The 16,627-nt window shown below is 48.8% G+C and overlaps 1 protein-coding gene across 3 annotated transcripts in view; it reads right to left on the minus strand.

The window, feature by feature from the left end:
- The window catches only part of spag9a (sperm associated antigen 9a), a 180,369-nt gene that overhangs the window by 128,956 nt on the left and 34,786 nt on the right, over nucleotides 1-16,627 (minus strand). For all 3 annotated transcript variants that reach the window (XM_060901600.1, XM_060901601.1, XM_060901599.1), the window contains exon 2: nucleotides 13,094-13,214. In XM_060901600.1, the coding sequence (XP_060757583.1) occupies nucleotides 13,094-13,214 (121 nt within the window). The remainder of the gene's footprint in view (nucleotides 1-13,093; nucleotides 13,215-16,627) is intronic.

Here is a 16,627-nt window from a genome sequence, read left to right on the forward strand (position 1 = left end):
TGTTTATATTTTTGGTATTTACTTAGTATGGTAACCATGGCTGTCTGTGATAAGTCTCTGGGACCACAATGGAAACAAGTGTTCACACTTTTTTGTGTAATCCTGGTTTTTATGTCATGTTCATACTGTATTTTGTATGTACTGCATTTTAACCAAATAAATCTCATCTCATCTCATTATCTCTAGCCGCTTTATCCTTCTACAGGGTCGCAGGCAAGCTGGAGCCTATCCCAGCTGACTACGGGCGAAAGGCAGGGTACACTTTGGACAAGTCGCCAGGTCATCACAGGGCTGACAACCAAATAAATCAAATCAAATAAAAAAAAAAACATATAAGTGAAAGACGGACAGAGAGAAAAACTGATTGATTATTGGAAACACTGCAGCTACGTATTACAAACACATGAATGACATGCCCTTATATTTACAAGTGTAAGGTCTGGAAATAGTCATAATTCCTGGTACTGTTCCTCATTACAAGTTAGGTATGGTTCCTAACTGAAATGAACTGAATTCTAAGTAAGGCATAAAACATGATGGGGTGTGCCGTTCTAGGAAAATAATCCACGACAGGGTGGTGTAATTGTGGCAGAGTTACTGTTACCACCCAAAAGTAGATTTTTTTTCAAATAACAACAAATCTAAACATTTTTACATTTCTCTTGTACTTCAGCGATTTGCCAACAGTAATTTAACATTTTAAAGGTGCTGACTGCAAAGTTGAATTCTGGGCAAAATGTTTTATTTCTATTGCTGTTGGAGTTTTGAGATGTTTCGCTGCTGCACACACCGTGTATCCTATATGTGAATGTTTTGCCAAGATAAAATACGTCCTGCATTTTACAATTCCGAAAATTCCCGAAGCAAGTGAGCAACAATATCATGTGACCACCATGGGGCGTGTTTGACCTACTTTTAACCAAAATGAACCAGAATGGGCAAACATGGTGGACTCTGCTCTCATTCCAGCTAAAGCCAGCGGGAAAGAAAAAGAAAGCCTGCCTAGTGAGTGCAACTGTACGATAGAGCAAGGTTAGATGTCATTTTTCTGGACAGATAATTAAATCATTCTAGCTAGCACTTAGCTATCAGCCTTAGAATGCATGGGCTCGACTCCACGGTAGCGAGTATGGAGTTATCCACCTAATGTTTTGATCTTACAGAGGAAGAAACAATAACACAAAAGCAGTAACAGAGCAAAGATATATTCATCTTTTGTTTCATGGATCTATTCCTGAATGTCAACCACAAATTACATCCCTGCAACTCAAAATTCTCCGAGGTCGATGCAGCGTCATGATGTTTTCCACGCCTTGCCATCTTGGTGTGACTCAGTTCCATAATTATGCTAATTAGTTCAAGCTCCTCGCGTTCGGCTGATTCCATAGGGCCATACTGTTTACCTCAAAAGGTAGGATATTCGGTCCCAAAACGGAGAAAAGCAACCCTTAGCACATCAAAATGATCATATCTCGTCCGCATGATGCTGTTCTTGCGAGACATAGGAAAATGCCATGCACAATAAAAAAATTTGAAAATTTCAGATGACTTTGTAGTCAGCACCTTTAAAGAACACAACTAAACATTCTTTAACCATTTAACAGTTTTGATAAGGTTTGATGTTGTGGATGTCAGGGAGGGTCTGGGGACATTTTAGCCTGCGGTTCATCTGCCTGGCCGCTAGATGTCACTATTTTGCATTATTTTTTTCTTTTCCCTTGTTACACTTGTCTTCACGCTATTGGTCAATCGGATCTTTGATGGCAAGTAGCTCATTGGTTGGCCTATATATGTGAGTCTGTTTGCCTTTTCACTCCGCTGAGTTCTCCTGTGAGCCACCATGTGAGTTCTTGTCCTTGGTTTTTCTGTAGCTGTTTGCGCCTCTGTTCTGAACTGCCTTTTTGACCTCTGCATCTGTTTTTCTAAGAAGAGGATTGTTTTGCCTTGGACTATCTCTATTGGATTTACTTTGTTCTCTGACTTATTTTTGGAACACTTAATCCTTTTTTGGGTTTTCCCTGTTGGATTTTGTAATCTGGGACTTGACCGTTTTGAGTACCTAAGACTGCTGTTTATCTATGATTTTGGAACTTTGAACTTTTGTGCCAAGTACTGTTTTTGCCATTTTTTTTGGATTCCTGATTTTGTGCTCTCAGTAAAGACTTCCATTTTGAAAACGCTAATTCTCTGCATCTCCGTCCTGATTCTCTGTCTCCTTCCGAGGGTGGCCGTGTGGTTTGAGATGTCCAACCCCCATCTCAACCAAAACCGTGACAGAAGAACTCAGCCAGCAATGGATAGAGCAGAGGATATACCACTTCCTGAACCCGATTCCGTGCCAGTGCCTGACCCCTTACCTGCAACTGCCCCCGCATATGACCCGGCACTCACCTTCCAGCACCTGGTAGCAGCTGTCACCAGCCGAGAGGACACCATGCGCCATCATGAAGAGGTCTTAGCCCAGTGGGGGGCTGAAATGGGAAGACAAGCTGGCACACTGACCAAGATCCACCAGGCCCTCCAACTTCGTCAACCTACACAACCTGCCCCTTCAGCCTCTTCAGCTCCTCCAGCCTCTACAGCCACGTCTTCCAACGAGCCAACAGCGTCTCTTCCGGTGCACAGCCGTGAGCCCCGCCTGCCTGCCCCAGAGAGGTACAGTGGAGACCCTAAAGGTTGCAGGGGCTTTCTAACCCAGTGCCGTCTGTCCTTCGACCTCCAGCCTGCTGCCTACCCAACCGAGCATTCCCGAGTGGCCTACGTCATCACACTCTTGACAGGAAGAGCCCTGGCCTGGGCCACAGCCCTCTATGAAAGCAACAGCCCTGTTTGCGCTTCCTTCCTGTCCTTCTCCAAGGAGATGTTGAAGGTCTTCTCCCCAGAAGTCAGTGGTCGCACTGCAGCCAACAAACTTCTCCAGCTTCGCCAAGGCCGTCAGTCAGCAGCGGACTATGCCATTCAGTTCCGCACCCTAGCAGCGGAAAGCGGCTGGGGGGAGCAGGCCTTGCTCGCTACCCTCTACAGTGGATTGGCTGACCACATCAAGGATGGGCTAGCTTCGTGGGAGGAGGCTGAAGACCTCGAGTCATTGATCTCTCGAGTCATCCGGTTGGACAATCGGCTGCAGGAACGAAACAAAGCCCCGAAAAGCTCAGTTTACCAAGCAGTTCCAGTCCATAGCAGCCCAGCAGTCGACTCCTCTGATGGAGGACCGGAGCCCAGACAGCAGGGGGGAACTCAATTGTCTCAGGCAGAACGTGATAGGCGAATGAGGGAGCGTTGCTGCATTTACTGTGGAAAGCCTGGGCATTTTCGCAGCACCTGCCCAGAACTCCCGGGAAAAGGCCAAACCCCATCCAGCCCCAGGAGATTTGTGACGGGGGTGACATCATCTCCTGATCTCCCGTCCACCAGCTTCTTCGTTCTGGTAACGCTCTCCTGGGATCACCAGCTGCACTCTCTCCAGGCCTTTATTGACTCTGGTGCTGCCAGCAATTTCATGGACCTCTCTCTAGCACAGCATCTTGGGATTCCCACATCTAGCCTTGATCCCCCTCTGTCAGTGACTGCCTTAGATGGACGACCTTTGGGTGGGGGCCTCATAGATCTAATGACCTCTACTGTTCATGTACGGATTGACCGTCACCAGGAGGAACTGTCATTCCATGTAATCCAGTCCCCAGATTTTCCCATAGTCCTTGGATTCCCCTGGCTGACTCGCCACAACCCTCATCTAGACTGGGGCTCACGCACGATCCTCCAGTGGGGCCCCACTTGCCATGCCAGCTGTTTTGTCTCAAGTACCTGTCCCGAGTTTCTCAAGCCTCTCGAGTTGTCCCAAGCCCCTCCCAAGTTGTCCCGAGTGCCTCCCGAGTATCATGACTTGAGAGAAGTGTTCTGCAAAGGAAAAGCAGCGGCCCTACCACCTCACAGACCCTATGATTGTGCCATTGACCTGCTGCCTGGCACTTGTCCACCTAGGGGTCGCATCTTCTCACTCTCTGCACCAGAACGCCTAGCCATGGAACAATATATCAAGGAGTCCCTGTCTTCAGGCTTCATTCGACCCTCCTCTTCTCCAGCTGGAGCTGGCTTCTTTGTGGGCAAGAAGGATGGAGGCCTGAGGCCTTGCATCAATTACAGAGGACTCAACAAGATTACTATCCGTAACCGTTACCCCCTGCCACTAATGTCATCAGTTTTCGAACTCCTGCAAAACTCCACCATCTTTACCAAATTGGACCTTCGCAACACCTACCATCTGGTCCGAATTCGTGAAGGAGATGAGTGGAAGACGGCATTTAACACCCCAACTGGCCACTATGAATACCAGGTCATGCCCTTTGGGCTCACCAACGCCCCTGCTGTGTTCCAGGCCCTTATTAATGATGTCCTTCGTGACATGCTGAACAGATTTGTTTTTGTTTACTTAGATGATATTGATTTTTTCTAAGACCCCCTCCGAGCACATCCAGCAGGTCCGACAGGTTCTCAGTCGCCTCCTCAAGAACAACCTTTTTGTTAAAACTGAGAAATGTGAATTTCATGTTCCCAAGGTGTCCTTTCTCAGCTATGTCATCTCTGAAGGGAGGATTCTCATGGACCCTAAGAAGGTGGAAGCAGTACAGGATTGGCCTGTCCCCAACACAATCAAGGAGACACAGAGATTCTTGGGCTTTGCAAATTTCTACCGGAGGTTCATCCGTAACTTCAGTTCCATTGCTGCCCCCATCTCTGCACTCACTCGAAAATGCCACTCCCCCTTCTCATGGACTCCTGAGGCTGGCCAGGCATTCAGGGCTCTCAAGCAGCGCTTCACCTCCGCTCCCATCCTCCGTCATCCTGACCCCACTCGACCATTCATTGTGGAGGTGGATGCCTCCAATGTAGGGGTTGGAGCAGTCTTATCCCAGAGATCCTCTGATGGCAAAGTCCACCCGTATGCCTTCTTCTCTCGCAAATTGTCTCAGTCAGAGGAGAACTATGACATTGGCAACCGGGAACTCCTGGCAGTTAAGCTGGCATTGGAAGAGTGGAGACAGTGGCTAGAGGGGGCTCATCATCCCTTCCTAGTATTGACTGACCATAAGAATCTGCAATATATCCAGCAGGCTAAGCGGCTGAACCCTTGCCAGGCAAGATGGGCTCTCTTCTTCAACAGATTCGACTTCACGCTCTCCTACAGACCAGGTTCCAAGAACCTCAAACCCGATGCACTTTCACGCCAATTCCAGCCAGGCAATCTAGAGAGCCCTCCTGAGACAATCATCTCAAGTTCTCGGCTCATTGCACCAGTCCGCTGGGGCATAACATCTATAGTTCAGCAAGCACTGTGCAAAGACCCTGGCCCTGATAATGTTCCTGCAGGTCTCTTGTTTGTTCCCAGGTCTGTACGTGGTCAGGTTCTCCAGTGGGGTCACTCCTCCCAACTGGCAGTCCATCCTGGGTCATCTCGAACATTGGAGTTCCTTCAGCGACGCTTCTGGTGGCCAGATATGAAGGAGGATGTGCAGATCTTCGTGGCCAGCTGTCCCAACTGCGTCCAGGGAAAGGATCCACGCCAGAGGGCCCAGGGCCTGCTCCACCCCTTGCCCATTCCTCGCAGACCATGGTCGCACATCTCCCTTGACTTTATCACTGGTCTGCCTACCTCTGAAGGTAACACCACCATTCTTGTTATCATTGATAGATTCTCTAAAGCCTGTCGCTTCTTGCCTTTGCCCAAATTGCCCACTGCCTCTGAAACCGCCAGACTAATGTGTGACCATGTGTTCCGAGTCTTTGGTCTCCCCCAAGATGTCGTTTCAGACCGTGGACCCCAGTTTTCCTCCTGCTTCTGGCGAGCCTTCTGCAAGCTAATCGGGGCGACTGCGAGCCACTCGTCTGGCTTCCATCCCCAGTCTAATGGGCAGACAGAGAGACTGAATCAAGACCTAGAAGCCACCTTGAGATGCATGGTCTCGACCAATCCCACCTCCTGGTGCTCCCAACTCCCATGGGCTGAATATGCTCACAACACGCTGAAGTGCTCAGCTATAGGTATGTCGCCCTTTGAGTGTCAGTTTGGCTACCAACCACCTTTGTTCCCTGAACAGGAGGTGGATGCAGGGGTCCCGTCTGCCCAGCAGTTTGTGCGGCAGTGTCAGCGTACGTGGGATAGAGCCAGACGTGCCTTGCTGAAAGCCTCCCGACAGTACCAGCAGCAGTCCAATCGCCGTCGGAGGGGGGTCACCTTCCGACCCGGCCAGAGGGTCTGGCTTTCGGCTCGGGATCTTCCTCTGAGGGTGGAGAGCCGGAAGCTGGCGCCGCGGTTCGTTGGTCCCTTCAAGGTGCTCCGCTGGGTCAACCCTGTGGCCTACACTCTACAGCTGCCCCGCTCCATGAGGGTCCACCCGACCTTCCATGTCTCCTGTCTCCGCCCAGTGGTCACTTCACCGCTGTCTCCTGCTCCTCGGCCACTGCCTCCTCCTCGGCTCATCGATGGCCAGGCCACGTACACGGTCAACCGGCTCCTGGATTCCCGCCATGTCCGTGGGTCTCTTCAGTATCTGGTGGACTGGGAGGGGTATGGGCCGGAGGAGCGCTCCTGGGTGCTGTCCAGAGACATACTTGACCGCTCCTTGATTAGAGACTTCCATCGCTTGCGTCCTGATCGGCCTGGGATCGCCAGGAGACGATCTTAGGGGGGAGGTTCTGTCAGGGTCTGGGGACATTTTAGCCTGCGGTTCATCCACCTGGCCGCTAGATGTCAATATTTTGCTTTTTTTTTTTTCTTTTCCCTTGTTACACTTGTCTTCACGCTATTGGTCAATCGGATCTTTGATGGCAAGTAGCTCATTGGTTGGCCTATATATGTGAGTCTGTTTGCCTTTTCACTCTGCTGAGTTCTCCTGTGAGCCACCATGTGAGTTCTTATCCTTGTTTTTTTCTGTAGCTGTTTGCTCCTCTGTTCTGAACTGCCTTTTTGACCTCTGCATCTGTTTTTCTAAGAAGAGGATTGTTTTGCCTTGGACTATCTCTATTGGATTTACTTTGTTCTCTGACTTATTTTTGGAACACTTAGAATCCTTTTTTTGGTTTTCCCTGTTGGATTTTGTAATCTGGGACTTGATCGTTTTGAGTACCTAAGACTGCTGTTTATCTATGGTTTTGGAACTTTGAACTTTTGTGCCAAGTACTGTTTTTGCCATTTTTTTTTGGATTCCTGATTTTGTGCTCTCAGTAAAGACTTCCATTTTGAAAACGCTAATTCTCTGCATCTCTGTCCTGATTCTCTGTCTCCTTCCGAGGGTGGCCGTGTGGTTTGAGATGTCCAACCCCCATCTCAACCAAAACCGCGACAGTAGAACGTCTGAGAGACAAGCAGGTTTCTGCTGACATAAAATGCGTCCTGCATTTTTTTCAATTCCGGAGATTGCTGGAATTCTCTTACGGAATTCAATTAATTCTCTTGCTGCTATTCTCTTATGTTATAGCAGCAATAAACAGTCTCATCTCGTCTCGTCTTCTTCCGCTTATCCAGGACCGGGTCGCGGAGGCAGCAGTCTAAGCATGGAAGCCCAAACTTCCCTCTCCCCAGACACCTCGGCCAGCTCCTCGGGAAGAACACCGAGGCGTTCCCAGGCCAGCCGAGAGACATAGTCCCTCCAGCGTGTCCTGGGTCTTCCCCGGGGCCTCCTCCCGGGGGGACATGCCTGGAACACCTCCCCAGGGAGGCGTCCAGGAGGCATCCGAAAAAGATGCCCGAGCCACCTCAGCTGGTTCCTCTCGATGTGGAGGAGCAGTGGCTCTACTCCGAGCTCCTCCCGAGTGACTGTGCTTCTCACCCTATCTCTAAGGGAGCGCCCAGCCACCCTGCGAAGGAAACTCATTTCAGCCGCTTGTATCCGCGATCTTGTTCTTTCTGTCATTACCCAAAGCTCATGACCATAGGTGAGAGTCGGAACGTAGATCGACCGGTAAATTGAGAGCTTCGCCTTTTGGCTCAGCTCCTTCTTCACCACGACGGACCGGTAAAGCGACCGCATCACTGCGGAGGCTGCACCGATCCGCCTGTCGATCTCACGCTCCATCCTTCCCTCACTCGTGAACAAGATCCCGAGATACTTAAACTCCTCCACTTGAGGCAGGACTTCTCCACCAACCTGGAGAGGGCAAGCCACCCTTTTCCGGTCGAGAACCATGGCCTCGGACTTGGAGGTGCTGATTCTCATCCCAGCCGCTTCACACTCGACTGCAAACCGCCACAGTGCATGCTGAAGGTCCTGGTTTGAAGAAGCCAACAGGACAACATCATCCGCAAAAAGCAGAGATGAAATCCTGTGGTTCCCAAACAGGATTCCTTTCGGCCCCTGGCTGCGCCTAGAAATTCTGTCCATAAAAATTATGAACAGAACCGGTGACAAAGGGCAGCCCTGACGGAGTCCAACATGCACCGGGAACAGGTCTGACTTACTGCCGGCAATGCGAACCAGACTCCTGCTCCGTTCGTACAGGGACCGGACAGCCCTTAGCAAAGAGCCCCGAACCCCATACTCCCGAAGCACCCCCCACAGAATACCACGGGGGACACGGTCGAATGCCTTCTCCAGATCCACAAAGCACATGTGGACTGGTTGGGCAAACTCCCATGAACCCTCGAGCACCCTATGAAGGGTATAGAGCTGGTCCAGTGTTCCGCGACCAGGACGAAAACCGCATTGTTCCTCCTGGATCCGAGGTTCGACTATTGGTCGAATTCTCCTCTCCAGTACCCTGGAGTAAACTTTCCCTGGGAGGCTGAGAAGTGTGATTCCCCTATAATTGGAGCACACTCTCCGGTCCCCTTTCTTAAAAAGAGGGACCACCACCCCAGTCTGCCACTCCAGAGGCACTGTCCCCGACCGCCACGCGATGTTGCAGAGGCGTGTCAACCAAGACAGCCCCACAACATCCAGAGACTTGAGATACTCAGGGCGGATCTCATCCACCCCCGGTGCCTTGCCACCGAGGAGCTTGCAAACCACCTCAGTGACTTCGGCTTGGGTAATGGACGAGTCCACCTCTGAGTCATCAGCCTCAGTCTCCTCAGTGGAAGACATGACGGTGGGATTGAGGAGATCCTCAAAGTATTCCTTCCACCGCCCGACAATGTCCCCAGTCGAGGTCAACAGCTCCCCACCCGCACTGTAAACAGTGTTGGCAGAGTACTGCTTCCCCCTCCTGAGGCGCCGGACGGTTTGCCAGAATTTCTTCGAGGCCGACCGATAGTCCTTCTCCATGGCCTCCCCGAACTCCTCCCAGTTCCGAGTTTTTGCCTCTGCAACTGCCCGAGCTGCAGCACGCCTGGCCTGCCGATACCCGTCGGCTGCCTCAGGAGTCCCGGAGGTCAACATGGCCCGATAGGACTCCTTCTTCAGCTTGACGGCATCCCTTACTTCCGGTGTCCACCACCGGGTTCGGGGATTGCCGCCACGACAGGCACCGGAGACCTTGCGGCCACAGCTCCGAACAGCTGCGTCCACAATGGAGGTAGAGAACATGGTCCACTCAGACTCAATGTCCCCCGCCTCCCTCGGAAGCTGGGAAAAGCTCTCCCAGAGGTGGGAGTTAAAGACCTCCCCAACAGAGTGCTCGGCCAGACGTTCCCAGCAGACCCTCACCATACGTTTGGGCCTGCCAGGTCTGTCCAGCTTCCTCCTCCGCCAGCGGATCCAACTCACCACCAGGTGGTGATCAGTTGACAACTCAGCCCCTCTCTTCACCCGAGTGTCCAAGACATAGGGTCGGAGATCAGATGACACGACTACAAAGTCGATCATCGACCTCCAACCTAAGGTGTCCTGGTGCCACGTGCACTTATGGACACCCCTATGCTCGAACATGGTGTTCGTTATGGACAAACTGTGACTAGCACAGAAGTCCAATAACAAAACACCACTCGGGTTCAGATCGGGGAGGCCGTTCCTCCCAACCACGCCCCTCCAGGTGTCACTGTCATCGCCCACGTGAGCATTGAAGTCCCCCAGTAGCACAATGGAGTCCCCAGTCTGAGCACCCCTCAGTACCTCCCCCAGGGACTCCAAGAAGGCCGGATACTCTATACTGCTATTTGGCCCGTAGGCACAAACAACAGCAAGAGCCCTCTCCCCAATCCGAAGGCGCAGAGAGGCGACCCTCTCGTTCACTGGGGTAAACTCCAACACATGGCGGCTGAGCTGGGGAGCTATAAGGAAGCCCACACCAGCCCGCCGCCGCTCACCACGGGCGACTCCAGAGAAGTGGAAAGTCCAGCCCCTCTCGAGGAGCTGGGTTCCAGAGCCCAAGCTGTGCGTGGAGGTGAGCCCGACTATCTCTAGCCGGTACCTCTCAACCTCCCGCACAAGCTCAGGCTCCTTCCCCCCCAGCGAAGTGACATTCCATGTCCCAACAGCCAGCCGCTGTGTCCGGGGATCAGGTCGTCGAGGCCCCTGCCTTCGACTGCCACCCAATCCACACTGCACCAAACCCCTACTGCTACCTCTGTGGGTGGTGAACCCACAGGAGGTCGGGCCCACGTCGCCTCTTCGGGCTGAGCCCGGCCGGGCCCCATGGGCAAAGGCCCGGCCACCAAGCGCTCGCATACGAGCCCCAACCCCGGGCCTGGCTCCAGGGTGGGGCCCCGGCTGCGTCCTACCGGGCGACGTCACGGTCCTGGATTTTTTCTCCATAGGGGTTTTTTGGTGAACTGCTCTTGGTCTGGCCTGTCACCTAGGACCTGTCTGCCTTGGGAAACCCTAACAGGGGCATAATGCCCCCGACAACATAGCTCCTAGGATCATTCAAGCACACAAACCCCTCCACCACAATAAGGTGGCAGTTCTAGGAGGGGCAATAAACAGTCAGTCCCTCAAAAACCTCTTGAAGTTAATAAGACAATAATGCACACATTATCTGTGACCAAGACACCAGATAGTCTTCTGTCCAGAAGATCTGACTGTTACAAAGCTCTGACATTAGAGACTCCTTCCAGAAAAGCTTAATAAATGGCTCCATACAGAAGGATTCTGCATATCAATTACTTTCTTTTATTTCTTTTAATATTTTTAATCTGTTTATTAGCCTTTTATCATATGACTTGTCACCAATACAAGTTCCTCTATAACTTATTACCGACTGTGGCAGCAGGGGCGTGGCCAAGCGTCGATCTGTGAATGGAGGGCGGAGTCAGGGAAGGTGAGTGATCGTATCACTACACCTGTTGTCAATTAACGTGTGTTTGTGTGTCTCTTACAGTGACGGCGCCCTATAAAAGGAGAGAGAGGAGGGGAGATCGGGGCCGAGAACTGGATAATAGTCTGTGTGGATGAGTATGTTTGAACTGAAAAGCAAAAATCAAGAAAATAACTCGGCAGCAAACAGCCGCCCGCCGTACTTCTGTGCTCCACCCACATCCGGAAATTGTCTACACAGACACAACTAGAAGGGCACTCAGTAGAGAACAGGCAAAAAAATAATGGCTCCACATATAACCTCAATTCTAAAAAAACTGGGACACTGTGTAAACGGTAAATAAAAACAGAATGCGATAATTTGCAAATCATGGAAACCCTACATTTCATTGAAAATAGTATAAAGACAACATATCAAATGTTGAAACTGAGAAATGTTATTGTTTTTTGAAAAATATATGCTCATTTTGAATTTGAGGTCAGCAGCACATTTCAAAAAACTTAGGACAGGGGCATGTTTACCACGGTGTTGCATCACCTCTACTTTTAACAACACTCTGTAAACATTTGGCAACTGGGGAAAAAATTGCTGTCGTTTTGAAAGAGAAATGTTGTCCCATTCTTGCTTGATATACAATTTCAGTTGCTCAACAGTTCAGGGTCTCCTTTGTCGTATTTTGCGCTTCATAAGGCACAAATGTTTTAAATGGGAGACAGGTCTGGACTGCAGGCAGGCCAGTTGAGCACCTGGACTCTTTTACTACGGAGCCATGCAGTTTTAATAAAGTGGTTTGGTATTGTCTTGCTGAAAGAAGGAAGCCCTTCGCTGAAAAAGATTTTGTCTGGATGGCAGCATGTTGCTCTGAAACGTGTATATATCATTCAGCATTAATGATGCCTTCCCAGATGTACAAGCTACCCATGTCATGTGCACTAATGCACCCTCATACCATCACAGATGCTGGCTTTTGAACTGTGCACTGATAACAAGCCGGATGGCCCCTCTCCTCTTTAGCCTGGAGGACATGGTGTCCATGATTTCTGAAAAGAATTTCTACTTTTGATTCCTCAGACCTCGAGACAGTTTTCCACTTCACCTCAGTCCACTGTAAAAGAGCTCGGGCCCAGAGAAGGTGGCGGTGTTTCTGGATATTGTTTATATCTAGTTTTAACTCGCATTTGTGGATACAGTAATGAACTGTTTTCACAGACGATGGTTTTCTGAAGTGTTTCAGAGCCCATACAGTGATTTCCACTACAGACACGTGTCTGCTTTTACACAGACATTTATGTTTTACAGTGGCCCAACTTTTTTGGAATTGGGGTTGTACATATCTAGATTTGCATCAAAGTCTAATCAATTGTTCCTTGGCCCATGGCTCACCTTTGCTCAAAACTTCATCAAAATCTGTTCACTTCTTTTTGAGTTGCATTGGGAAAAGACAAACAAACAAACAAGCGAAAACATAACCTCCTCCAACACAGTTGGCAGAGGAAGTAATAACTTCTCAGAGCAAGGACGTCAATATATGTAAATGAATACAGCCAGCACCACTGATATGTAAATGAATACAGCCAGCACCATGCTTTTAGAGCCACACTGTCATGTAATGTGCAATAACTAATTAAATTTTCATTATGAAACAACATGAAATTGCATCCACCCCGTATGATAAACGTTTCTTCATGACACATGAAACGTACCACAATAATATTTTTATATCAACTAAAAGACTAAGTATGTAACAAGGAATGGGAAGGAAAATAGAACAACTGCGACAAAAAACAATTAAATGCCCGAGTTGGAAGGAGGATGGCTGAGAAGAAATGCGTGGAGGGATGAACAGAGTGAGAGAGAGAGAGAGAGAGAGAGAGAGAGAGAGAGAGAATGAGTAAGCGCTTACTCTGATCAGCAAAGTTCTTGAGTTTCAGCTCCAGCTGGCGTGAATGTGAGTTCATCCTCTCCATGTGGTTCTGCAGGTCCTTCTTCTCCTGCTCCTGAGAGTCCTCAAACTCGATGAACTTCTGCTCATAGAGAACACAAAAAGGAACACGAGATATTATCAAAAATCAAAAGGTTATATATCATTAGTTTCCTAATTTTTTGTTACAATAGTCACAATATCACAGTGCTATATTAGAATAATTATTGTATGTATAGCTGTAGGGCGGCACAGTGGTGTAGTGGTTAGCACTGTCGCCTCACAGCAAGAAGGTCCTGGGTTCGAGCCCAGTGGCCGATGGGGGCCTTTCTGTGTGGAGTTTGCATGTTCTCCCTGTGTCTGCGTGGGTTTCCTCTGGGTGCTCCGGTTTCCCCCACAGTCCAAAGGCATGCAGGTTAGGCTAATTGGTGGCTCTAAATTGACCGTAGGTGTGAATGTGAGTGTGAATGGTTGTTTGTCTCTGTGTGTCAGCCCTGCGATGACCTGTACCCCTTTTCCACCAGATCAGTTCCAGGGCTGGTTTGGGGCCAGTGCTGGTGCTGGTTCACAACTCATTCAACTTGCGAGCCAGCTGAGAACCAGTTTGCTTTTCCATAGCTCGCGGTGCTAAGCGGAGCCACGTCATTACGTTGCTGTATACGTCATTACGTCGCTGTATACGTCAGTTATGGCGCTACGTTTACATAAACCTTGGCGCGAATATCAAAGCAAAAACAACACGGAAGAAGCAGCAGCAGCAACAACAACAATAATAATGGATGACTTCGCGTTTGTACAGCTGCTGCTTCTCGTCGCTTAAAAATGGCAATCTTTCGCGGTCTTGTTATTGTTGTTGGTCTTAACAACTCCGCCCCCCCCCCCCCCCCCCGCTGACGTAAGCGGTTCTTTCCTCTGGCCCAGCAGAGAGTTGGTGCTAGCCTGGAACCGGTTTTTCTGGCCCCAGAGCCAGTTCTTTGTCAGTGGAAACAGAAAACCCGGTTCCAAACTAAGCACTGGCCCCGAACCAGCCCTGGAACTGCTTTGGTGGAAAAGGGGCACTGGTGACTTGTCCAGGGTGTACCCTGCCTCTCGCCCATAGTCAGCCAGGACAGGCTCCAGCTTGCCCCCGAACCTGCACAGGATAAGCGGCTACAGATAATGGATGGATGGATGTATAGCTGCACCAATAGTGCAATAGCACTATTGCAAGGGGAGAAGGAAAGGAGAAAAGAAGGAAGAGGAAAGAAAGAAAAGTAAAGAAGGCGAAGGAACTGGTCTCAATAATATGTGTGGTGGCCTGGAAAACCCATCTGATGTAAAGAAATTATGAAACTTAAGCAGGTGTGAAAAATACTGTACATGCTGTTGAGAGTGACTGGAGAAACGAGCATTTTGTTGTACACTGCAAAATTGAATGTGGTCAAGAGATACTAAACTGAGGTCATGAAACCGTAAAGTGTGTATGGGATTTAGACAATCTATTTCTGATCTGAATTAATTTTGAGTTATTAAATTAATGACAATAATATTTTTGCTCATTTGATGGATAAGCTGAGAAACATTCATCTCCTGTGCTTACAGCTCACTTTAAGTGTTGTTTATCATTTTATCTATATAAAAGTCAGTACTCCAGATAATCTAACCCTGTGCCCGAAATCGCTCCCTACTCACTATATAGGGCACTATATTGTCTTGAAATTGTCGCTGATTGTTTTTGGAATATCGCTAGCATTGAAAGTGGCGACTCGCTATTTGGCGCAGAGGATTCTGGGAAGGGTCAAGCTTATTTGTATAACGCTCTTAACAACAGACACTGTTACAAAGCAGTTTTACAGAAAATTAAAGACTTTAAACATGAGCTAATTTTATCCTTAATTTATCCCCAGTGAGCAAGCCTGTGGCAACGGTGGCAAGGAAAAACTCCTTCAGACGACATGAGGAAGAAACCTCGAGAGGAACCAGACTCAAAAGGGAAGGGTGACCTGGCCCCTTTAAGTTAATAAGTTTAATTGCCTGTGTGAGTCACACAACATGAGAGTGAAAAAGCAGGTCAAAAAAGTCACAGGATGTGTGACTTTTTAGTAGACAGTTGAAGTGTCTGAATTCAAATCCCAGTTTCCACCTATATCCAATGAATACAGTGCCCAGAATAGAGCAGAGGAGACCCTGCACTGCTGCTTTATCTAATGTGCCATTTATTAATCTTTCTACTGAGGAAACACCTAAATGATCCATTAATAGACATCACACCTATTAGTGCTCATTCCTCTGAATAAATGCCAGTAGAAACAACAAAATCTAAATGTGGAGTCCAAATGCTGGTAACACAATGCCCTTATTATCTGGGTTAAAATGGAAAAGAAAAGATCAGCCCAAGCACTTGGTCACTGGGAGAAGCAATCTGGCTTAACACCAAGAGGTTCTCAGCTCTGCCCGTCACAACAAAGGATCATGTGATCAGGAAGTAACGACATCCCAGAGCGTTGGGATACGAGAGCCTCTATTAAGATTTAGTGATTCCGGAGGGCTGGACTCGGTAAGACTGCACGATGGCAGGGTGCTGCTTCTCTCTCTGTCACTTTCTCTTCTCATCACACAGCCAACACTACAACTGTTCCATTGCCCCAAGAACTGAACTGATGCATGCAGAAGGTTCTTGTCACTTCATATCCATTTTCACTTTAAGCTAAGTAAAAAAAAAAAAAAAAGAAGACAGAGTCATCTATATCCCCCGCCCTATATACCAACTATATGCCAAGTTTCAAGATATTATTTGTCATATTTTTCAAGTTCTGCTGCAGGAAACCAACCCTAACTCTTTACACTGACCTCAGCAGCCCATGGCATAAACCCATCAGACCTTTGGTCCAGGTGAGCTAAAAATTAAGATTTCTCACGTTTCTTAGTATCAAAAGGCACATATACATTACATAATCAACACACATACCAACTTTCAAGACCATACCACTCATAGTTTTCACGTTCTGCTCCGGAAACAAAACCTAACCCCTAAGATTAACCTGAGAGACTCATGCAGGGGTGATAGCGTTCCGGCACGCCGCGCCGGATTTCCGGCGCGCCGTGGCTGGGGAAAAAAAAAAAATCTAGTTCGCCCATTGTCCTGTGTCATTCTGAGATGCGCAGATAGACAGTAAAGGGAATTCCGAATTCCCTTTACTGTCTATCTGCGCATCTCAGAATGACACAGGACAATGGGCGAACTAGATTTTTTTTTTTTTCCCCAGCCACGGCGCGCCGGAACGCTATCACCCCTGCTAATGTACAATTCGCACGGGATAAGTATTACCTATGGACCTCTGGTAATTCACAATTACCCCCGCACCTCTGTGTTATTGTGTGGCGCATTCGGACGGGATAAGCAAAAGTCTGTAATTCACTGAATTTACAGACATTGTGACCGGATTGTGACAATCAATACAGTTGTAGCATGTTGGAAGTGCCAACATATTACTGTAGTACATTAATGGTGCATTAATAAGGTAGGATGAAAACACA

The sequence above is a fragment of the Neoarius graeffei genome, chromosome 20 (assembly GCF_027579695.1).
Source record: "Neoarius graeffei isolate fNeoGra1 chromosome 20, fNeoGra1.pri, whole genome shotgun sequence".
NCBI classification, from domain to species: Eukaryota; Metazoa; Chordata; class Actinopteri; order Siluriformes; family Ariidae; genus Neoarius; species Neoarius graeffei.